General features: G+C 44.0%; 1 protein-coding gene across 1 annotated transcript in view; it reads right to left on the bottom strand.

Moving 5' to 3' along the window:
- sspn (sarcospan (Kras oncogene-associated gene)) overlaps positions 1-8,582 on the bottom strand; it is a 28,351-nt gene extending 19,769 nt beyond the window's left edge. Inside the window, exon 1 of the mRNA XM_063072309.1 lies at positions 8,208-8,582. Within this exon, the coding sequence (XP_062928379.1) occupies positions 8,208-8,477 (270 nt within the window). The 5' untranslated portion in view covers positions 8,478-8,582. The remainder of the gene's footprint in view (positions 1-8,207) is intronic.
- Positions 8,583-10,622: the final 2,040 nt, after the last annotated feature.

Here is a 10,622-nt window from a genome sequence, read left to right on the forward strand (position 1 = left end):
AACTTTTTGAACAATGTTTAAAATGCATTTGGATAGGTACTTGTACAGAAAAAGTATAAAGTGATATGTGCCAAGGCAGGGATTAGCACAGGTGGGCAGCGTGGTTGGTATGAACAAGGTGGGCTGTAGAGCCTGTTTCAGTGCTGTGTGTTTCTAAAGACATAGCCAAGCCTTTCGTGAGTTAAGAAAACAGAATATTTTGAACAATGGAAGGGAATGTCTGCATTATCATTACATACAGTATAAAATAAATGCTCTCTTCTGTTACAGAACCAATATGCTTACAGTGAGATATTATGTCTATATTGTAACATTAACAGGCCAATTTTGTATTCCTTATTACTAAATTTAACTATTAGAGGATGATCACTAATCTTTATTATATGGATATCAAGTATAAACTATTTGTGGTTGATTCAGTAAATCACACGTGCCAAATTCTACACCACAGATTAGACCTGTGACAAAGGCCACTCTTCTATGTTGCTTCAGTCATATTTTCCTTCTCAGAGACTTTGCTCCACTCCCTCATACTGATAGGATTTGGTCTGTCTGTTCCAGCGTAATATTAATCCAAGGATTTCTCAACATTGACTAATGAGAAGGCCAATAATATCCTTAACTCAGTGCAGAAGGGCGTATAGGGACAGGAGGCACTCTTGTTCGGGATTACTTTCTACCTTTTCTGCTGATCCATAATGCACTAAGATGGACTTTTCCCATTGATTTCATTATTGTGACACTAAATGGCATCATTTTACATCAAACCGACAGCACAGATATCCATCTAAAAGATCCAGGCTCCACTCAAATCTTTCCCAAGATCTCCATTGGTTTACCTGCCATTCCAGCATCTCCAGTCTATCCAGTCTTCAGAAAACTAACAGTATCAACAAAATCTACCACAACTACTCTTTTTTACAGCCAATTCCTCATCCTCACCTCCCTGGGTCAGGATGTTTCTGTGGAATTCCCAGTGGATGTGATGGTCACCATCTTATATTAAGTGGGAAGGTCACCCACGTTGACCCACCAAACACTGTCATGATCAGAAAGACCTCTGTCAGTTCAGCTTTTTGCGAAAGATTCAACAGTTGGACATTTTTCCCTGTAAGTATAATTCTTTGTTTTTTGTTAAATATTTCATTCTGAAATCAGCTTTTTGCCATATTTGCAGTTTTTAGGTGTTTCTCAATTATATCCTTGAGTTATCCTTCCCATCACTACCGCTAAGCTAACAGGTGCAGAGTTCCCTACATCTATTCAAAATTCAAGATTGTTTAACATCATTTCCAGCGCACAAGCATAAAGGAGAATGAAAAAACTGTTACTCCAAACCTAATGCAGCACAAAGAAAAATGTAATAAGGTAAATATAATATATTTTTAAAAAAACACAATAAATACAGTACGTTTGTAAGTATTCCATCTACAATCCCAAAGGAGTCACTGTGTCATTGAGCTAGCCAGTACAGACATATTTAATTAAATATTAATCCACCCATGTGCTAATTTTGGTTTAGCTGAATCAATGCAAATATTGGAATTCACATTGCCCATAAAAAGATCACTAGTGTGAATTTCTACAATTCATAAACAAATGTACACAATCTGTATTCACTACTGTCCCTGTACCACAACAGACAAATTTTGCTTAGGTTTTAGAACATAGAACATAGAATAGTACAGCACATTACAGGCCCTTCGGCCCACAATGTTGTGCCGACCCTCAAACCCTGCCTCCCATATAACCCCCCACCTTAAATTCCTCCATATACCTGTCTAGTAGTCTCTTAAACTTCACTAGTGTATCTGCTTCCACCACTGACTCAGGCAGTGCATTCCACGCACGAACCACTCTCTGAGTGAAAAAACTTCCTCTAATATCCCCCTTGAACTTCCCACCCCTTACCTTAAAGCCATGTCCTCTTGTATTGAGCAGTGGTGCCCTGGGGAAGAGGCGCTGGCTATCCACTCTATCTATTCCTCTTATTATCTTGTACACCTCTATCATGTCTCCTCTCATCCTCCTTCTCTCCAAAGAATAAAGCCCTAGCTCCCTTAACCTCTGATCATAATCCATACTCTCTAAACCAGGCAGTGTCCTAGCAAATCTCCTCTGTACCCTTTCCAATGCTTCCACATCCTTCCTATAGTGAGGTGACCAGAACTGGACACAGTACTCCAAGTGTGGCCTAACCAGAGTTTTATAGAGCTGCATCATTACATTGTGACTCTTTAACTCTATCCCTCGACTTATGAAAGCTAACACCCCATAAGCTTTCTTAACTACCCTATCTACCTGTGAGGCAACTGTCAGGGATCTGTGGCTTTTCTGTACTGGCAATTATAATCATAATTATTCCACTACAATGTCTCCTCACCCTTGCTTCTTTTTACTGTTCCTCTCCTTAAATTTATCAAGTCATAGTAAAGGTCTATAAAAGTTACAGAGAGAGCTTCACCGTGGGCAAGTGATATGGAACTGACAGCCACTCAGTACTCAGTACTCTGTGTGGAAAACTTAACCCTCAGGTCTCCTTTAAATTTCTCCCTCTCACCGTAATCGTGTGTCTAGTTCTAGACTCTCCCGCCCTGGGAAAAAAGCTCCATCTGTCCTACCTATGCCCCTCATAATTTTGTAAATCTACATTTTCTGTTGTTGTGATGGGAGATTTTAACTTTCCTAATATTGATTGGCATCTCCTTAGCGCAAGGGGCTTAGATGGGGTGGAGTTTGTTAGGTGTGTTCAGGAAGGTTTTCTGACACAATATGGAGATAAGCCTACAGGAGGAGAGGCTGTACTTGATCTGATATTGGGAAACGAACCTGGTCAGGTGTCAGATCTCTTCGTGGGAGAGCATTTTGGAAGTAGTGACCACAAATCTATCTCCTTCACCATAGCACTGGAGAGGGATAGGAGGAGACAATTTTGGAAAACATTTAATTGGGGTAGGGGGGAATATGATGCTACTAGGCATGAACTTGGGAGCACAGATTGGGAACAGAATTTCTCAGGGAAATGCATGGCAGAAACGTGGCAAATGTTCAGGGAATGTTTACATGGAGTTCTGCATAGGTATGTTCCATTCAGGCAGGGAAAGAATGGTAGGGTAAAAGAACCATGGTATACAAAGGATGTAGAAAATCTAGTTAAGAAGAAAAGAAAAGCTTACGAAAGGTTCAAGAAACTAGGTACTGTTATAGCTCTAGAAAATTACAAGGTTCCTAGGAAAGAGCTTTAAGAACAGAATCAGCAGAGCCAGATGGGGCCAAGAGAAGGCCTTGGTGAGCAGGATTAAGGAAAACCCAAGGCATTCTACAAGTATGTGAAGAGCAAGAGGATGAGCCGTGTGAAAATAGGACCAATCAGGTGCGATAGTGGAAACGTGTGCATGGAGCCGGAGGAGGTAGCAGAGGTACTTAATAAATATTTTGCTTCAGTATTCACCAGTGAAAAGGATCTTAGCAATTGTGGTGATGACATAAAGCAGACTAAGTGTACAGACATTAAGAAAGAGGATGTGCTGGAGCCTTTGAAAAGCATCAAGTTAGATAAGTCACCAGGACCAGTTAAGATATACTCCAGGCTACTGTGGGAAGCGAGGGAGGAGATTGCTGAGCCTCTGGCGATGTTCTTTGTGTCATCAATAGGGATGGGAGAAGTACCAGAGGATTGGAGGGTTGCAATGTTGTTAACTTGTTCAAGAAAGGGAGTGGAGAGAACCCAGGAAATTATAGACTAGTGAGTCTGAATTCAGTGGTGAGCAAATTGTTGGAGAAGATCCTGAGAGGCAGGAATTATGAGCATTTGGAGAGACATAATTTGATTAGGCATGGTCAGCATGGCTTTGTCAAGGGCAGGTCGTGCCTTATGAGCCTGACTGAATTCTGTGAGGAAGTAACAAAACACATTGATAAAGGTAGAGAAGGTGAGCAGGAGACACAAGGGCTGGTCAGTCAGCACAGCTGAAGTTTGGGCCTGGAGTTCAGGGTCCCATCATTGATTTGTCCAGGGATTGATACCGAAGATCAAAGCCCAAAGGTCAATCAGAAGTCCGGAAGTCAAAGCCCAGTGACCAAAGCCTGGAGACTAGATACTGGAGGCCTGACATGCAGTTGGAAGGGGCTTATTTTGCTGTTGTTGTTTTGTAGCTTGTTGTGTTCTGTGTTGCTCTGCCGAACATTGTGGGCAAACTATGTTAGTGCTGGAATGTGTGGGACACTTGCAGGCGTCCCCCAGCACACCGCTAGGTTGTGTTGGTCGTTAACGCATATGTCACACTTCACCGTATGTTTTGTCACGCGTATGATAAATAGCTCTAAATGTGAACATTGTGGGTTGTGGGCAGAACTAGAGACCCCAGGTTAGTGCAGCTGTGAGGTAACAAAGTTCAAAAAGTTCAAAGCAAATCTATTATCAAACTACATATATAACTGTGAGATTCGTTTTCTTGCAGACATGCTCAATAAATCCAAAATAGAATAATAATCACAACATCATCAATGAAAGACTGCACCAACTATGGTGTTCAACCAATTTACAAAAGACAATAAACTGTGCAAATACAAAATGAGAGAAATAATAATAATAAGCAAGCTCATAGGTTGTGAGACCATTTCAATGATGAGGCAAATGAAGTTATCTCTTTTGATTCAACAGCCTGATGGTTGAGGGTTAATAACTGTTCCTGAACCTTGTTGTGAGAGTCCTGAGGCCTGAGGCTTCTGTATCTTCTCCCAGCGAGTAGAGAGCATGTCCCAGCTAGTGGGGATCCCTGATGATGGATGCTGATTTCTTGTGATAGCGTTTCATGCAGAGGTGCTCAATGGCAGGGTGAGCTTTACCCATGATGGACTGGGCCATATGCACTACTTTTTTGTAAGATCTTCTGTTAGAGGGCATTGGTGTTTCGATACCAGGCTGTAACGCAGCCAGTCAATATACTCTCCACTATAGAACATCTATAGAAGTTTGTCAAAGTTTTAGATGTCATGCTAAATCATCTCAAACTCCTAAGGAAGTAGAGGTACTGCTGTGTTTTCTTCGTAATTGCAATTACATGCTGGGCCCAGGTCCTTCAAAATAACACAGAGAAAATTAAAGCTGCTGACCCTATCCACCTCTGATCCCCCAGTGAGGACTGGCTCATGGACCTCTGGTCTCCTCCTCCTCCTGAAGTCAATAACCAACTCCCTCGGTCTTGCTGACATTGAGGAAGAGGTTGTTGTTGTGGCACCACTCAGACAGATTTTCAATATCCCTCCCAAATGCTGATTTAACACCACCAGTGATTCAGCCTATGACAGCAAGCTTGAATATGGCATTGGAGCTGCGCCCACAGTCATAAGTGTAAATCGAGTAGAGCAGAGGGGACTAAGTACACAGCCTTGTGGTACTCCTGTGCTGATGGAGATCGTGGAGGAGACGGTATTGCCAACCTTAACCGACCGGTGTCTGCAAATGAGGAAATCTAGGATCCAATTGTACAAGAAGGTATTGAGGCCTTGGTCTTGGAGCTTATTGGTTAGTTTTGAAGGAATGATGGTTTTGAATTCTGAACTATAGTTGGTAAAGAGCATCCTGATGTATGCATTTTTGCTGTTGAGATGTTCCAGGTTTGAGTGAAGAGCCAAGGGGTGGCACCTGCTGTGGACCTGCTGCTCTGGTGGACAAATTGGATTGGATCCAAGTCACTTCTCAGGCAAGAGTTAATATGTTTCATCACCAGCCTCTCAAAACACTTCATCACTTGGATAAAAGTGCTACTGGTCAATAGTCATTGAGGCAGATCACCATGTTCTTCTTAGGCACTGGTATAACTGAAGCCTGCTTGCAACAAGTGGGTACCCCAGACTGCTGAAGCAAGAGTGAACACTCCAGCCAGTTGATCAGCAACAGGATTAACCGGATCACAGACTACTCGCTACTCTACTGTGTAATAGTCTAATTAGACAGAGAGAGCTCAACTATAGGCATAAATGACAATAACAAATCTGTGATTAATTGCTTTGCAAAATCAGAACAACAAACTAAATCTGTCTCCATTTGCTTTCGGTGACCAATTGTTACATCTTAACTTATGAGGAGCTCAGAGCTTTGATATTTAAAGTATTCAATTTCCCATTGACTTTGGGGTGCCACGGTGGCGTAGAGGCTTGCGTGACAGTCTTACAGCATTCCGGACTTTGGAGTTCAATTCCATTGACCTTCTATGAGGAGTCTCTCTACATCCTCCCGATGGGATGCACAGGTTTTCCCTGAGTGCTCTGGTTTCCTAGAAGTACAGGACAGGTTAATTGGTCATTGCAAATTGTCCTGTGATTAGATTAAGGTTAATAGGGTTTGTCAGGGGTTGCTGGGTGTTGTGGCTCAAAGGGCTAGTAGGGCCTACTTAATGTTAAAATCACTAAAATAAAACAATGGATATTATTACCGGGAGAGGTGTATAATGGTTATTAATATTATCACTGGCGATAAACGTTCCTGGCTAGCCAGGAGCAAGTGAATAAGACCATAAAAGGTAGGAGCAGAATTAGACCAATCAGCCTATCAAGTTTGCTTTTCCCTCATCAGCCACAGTTGCATCATTCTGTCTTTAGAATACTTCTTCTTTGGGATGTATCTACCCTGCACCTTCCAAGTTGTCCCTAGAAGCTCCAGCCATTGCTGTTCTGCCGTCATCCCTGCTAGTGTCCCCTTGCAATCAACTTTGGCCAGCTCCTCTCTCATGCCTCTATAAATCTGTTCTCTCAACTGTAATACTGATACATCTGACTTTAGCTTCTCCCTCTAAAACTGCAGGATAAATTCTATTGTATTATGATCACTGCTTCCAAAGGGTTCCTTTACTTTAAGCTAGTCAAATCTGGTTCATTACCAAACACCCAATCCAGAATAACATTTCCCCTCATGGGCTCAATCACAAGCTGCTCTGAATCTTCACAGAAAGTAAACTTAGAAATTGCACTAACCCATGCAAATATAGCTCCCTTCTCATTGTGAAGTCATATTTTAAATTCAAAACTCACATTCATGATGAAAACTGCACATTCAAACTTGCCACACTAATGTTGGAATGCATGGACATGTCTAATTGCAAAGGCAATCTATATTACCCCTACGCATGCAATACAGTATATTTGGTTATAAATAACTGCTGAATCAGAGTGACTTTAGCTTAATGCATGTAAAATAATTGCAGAAGCTGTACTGACATTTTGCTGGGAAAAATCACGGTTCTATGCATTCTAAGGGCAATTTGCATGTCCTTCTTCCTTCACACAGCAACAGTCAATGCAAGACATCCCTGCAGACTCCTGCTTCTCTATTTTTCAATATCGTTTGCTTTCAAAATTTTGGGGGGAAAGGAAGCCATAATTTATTTGAAGCATGATGAGATATGGCTGCCTTTGTTTCTTTTAACTACAGAAAGCAGGTGAAAGTGCCTAAGAAAGGATGTTTGAAAAGTGGTTGAAAGTAAGGTACAGGTGTACACACTCTGAGAAACTCTCTCCTCTGGCGTGAACCATGACGCATTTCTCTTGTTCAAAGTGATGCTCACACTACCTTCGGCATATTGATATTTTCCACCGTTCTATATTCCACTCACAGTGCAGCCGTGTGTCTTATCAAGAGATTGTCAAAAGCCACTGTGTAACAACAAACCTCACATTAGGTTTCCGAGAATTGACAAAGGACAATGAGCAGGCAGGAGGTACAGAAGCCTTAAGTCCCACATCACCAGATTTAGGAATAACTACTTTCCTGCAACTACCAAGTTTTTGCACCCAACCTGTACAACCCTAATCACTACCTCAGTAACAGAGCAATCGATGGCTAAGGACCACCTCTTCAACCACAATGGACTTGTATCTGTCTTTTCTTTTTTCGCGCCAAGATCTTACTCTTTTTCTTCACTATCTTGTTTCATTTATGCACAATCATAATATAATAATATGTATTATGTATGTTGCCTGTACCTACCCGTGTCTGATGCCACTACAAGCAAGTTTTGTACCGCGCCTGTACCTCGCCGTACTTTTGCATGATGACGATAAACTCGACTTGGAAGTTACTGTAAATTTGGACAAACGCCCCTCGCTCAGAGTTAAGCGTCCAAGCCTGCCCGGTTCAGCAATCTCGCCTAGTTAGCGACTGTCAGTCCCTGCGGCAAGATTGCAAAAGAAGAAAGGACTGTACTCACAATGATGCCGGCCCAGTAAGGAGTGTCTCTGAGCAGCAGGGAGGAGCTGATGCTCCTCATGATGAAGGCGACCACGGTGATTGCAATGGCCAAGAGCAGTTGTAGGGCGGCGATGAGGAGAGGGAAGCGGCAACCGCAGCACTTGTGCGGGTCGTCCCGCCGGTCAGCTCCCTCCTTCCCCTTCTTCCCTTTCCCCTTCCCCTCCTTCTTCCCACCGCTCTCCACCTGGGCGGCGGTCGCCGCGCCGCCTCCTTCCCCGTCCTTCCCCATGGTTCGCGGCCGCGCCAAACGGTGGGTGACACGCTTCTGAGGAGAGAGAGGAGGGGTGACTGAGTCCGACGGAGGAGAGTCCGTACAAATATGGAGAACATTAAGGGGCAATCCCCACCCTGCAGTGCCACGGATAGATGATGAGAGAGGGGGGCGGCGAGGGGGGACTCGAACGTCCCACCGAAACGGTTCTCGCAAGGACGGTGCGCGCTCCTCGGGAGGGAGCCGGGGCTCACATCGCAGTTCGTAAAGAATACTGCAGATGGTGGAGCCGGGAGCAGCAAACTACCTCCCATCTCCACCCTCAGCCCTACCGCCCACCCTTCTCACTCCTGATGCCCTCCTAATGACTTCTCTACATACTCCTGATACCCGCCAATACCCTCCTCCCTCATCTCACACTCCCGATGCCCTCGTCTTGTCCCTCTCTCTCCAGATGCCCTCCTCTCATCCCTGATGCCCTCCTCTCTCTCATGATGCCTTCTACTCTCCACCCTCTGTCCTAATATCAGCACAATCTGCCCATTCCTCCTCAGTCCACCCATCACCTCTGGTTTATGCCTTATCCCTTGCCTCCTCTTTACAATGGCCATCTCCCTTCCACTCTAGTAACCATGCAAGGTTTAGACCCAAAACGTCAACCTCCCTAGAGATGCAGCTCTACTCACTGTGTTCCTCCAAAAGAATGTTTTGGAGTTCTAAATACTCACCCCCTGCCCCTCCTCGTTGTGCGGGCACTGCCGTTGTCTGAAGGTAGCTATGCTATCCCACGGTACAGGAGATTGTACCGGGCCGAGTAGCCTATTCTCCCCGCTCGCCTGGATGCTTGAGCATTTGCAGCACATAAGGGGAAAAAAATCTACTCCGTATCAAACCACCTCCAAATCTTATATGTTTCGGTAATTAATGATCCAAGGGAGGGAGGTGGGTTTTGCGGGCTGAGCCGGTGTCTAGTTGCCATGGAGAAACGAGAGTCTGCAGATGCTGGAATCTGGAGCAACAAACTCTGCTGGAAGAACTCGGCAGATCGAGCAGCATCTTTAGAGGGAACGGAATTGTCAGCATTTCAGGTAGAAGCCCTGCGAAAGTCTGGCTGTATTGCTGATCCCTGGTTGCCCTTGAAAAAGTAGTGGTGAGCTGCCTTCTTGAACCACTGCAGTCCGTGAAGTATGGGGTACACCTACAACATGGCTAAGAGGGGATCCTGACCCAGTGACTGTGAAGGAAGGCAATATATTTCCAGGTCAGGAGAGTAATTTCCATATGCTGTCCTGGTCCTTTATAGCTGGTAGAGGTCATGAGGTTGGAAGGTGCTGCCTTAGGCGTCTTGGTGAATTGTGGCTGCACGCCGTGTCGATGGTTATACGCAGTGCCGTTACTGTGGCGGAGATGGACTGAATGGACCTGTCAATCAGGTCACCATGTCGTGCATGGTTAAAGTCAAATTTTTTATAGTGCACAGGTACGTGTATGCACAGGCGTAATGAAAAACTTACCTGCAGCAGCACCACAGGCACATCACACCAGGTACACATTCGTGTGAAAAAAACACAAATTATACATAATTTTTACAATAAAGAACACAATTAGAACAGAAAGTCCATTTCAGTTCGAAGTGATCAAAGGGCCATGGCGTTGTGAAACTAGGGTTGTGCTGGTTGGTTCAAGAATTGAATTGTTGAGGGGAAGTATGCCGCTCTTGAACCTGATGATCTGGGACTTCGGGCGTCCGTATCTCCCACTCAGTGACAGCTGCAAGAAGGTGTTGAGCTTGTGGTGTGTTGTTGAAGCTGCACTCATCCACGTGGGTGGAGGGAGTTACATCACACTGCTAACTTGAGCTTTGCATAGTGGACAGGCTTTGGGGAGTTAGGATAGTTGCTCACTGCATGATGCATAGCCTAAGGCCCAATCTTGGAGCCACATCATGTATATGAAAATTACTTTTCATTCTTATAAAATCCTATAAGCGTGGGTTCAACCTGCTTAACTGTTCCATAATGGACTTTTCATGAAGTCTGTCTCCTTCACCTTTCATGTATTACATTGAGGACAAATTGCACCCAACCAACATTGCAAAAGAAAGGATTTTGTGGGAGTTTGCTACCACTTTTCACGTAATGGCTAACCTTCAAAAAGTACTTC

Source organism: Mobula hypostoma, chromosome 20 (genome assembly GCF_963921235.1).
Source record: "Mobula hypostoma chromosome 20, sMobHyp1.1, whole genome shotgun sequence".
NCBI lineage: Eukaryota > Metazoa > Chordata > Chondrichthyes > Myliobatiformes > Myliobatidae > Mobula > Mobula hypostoma.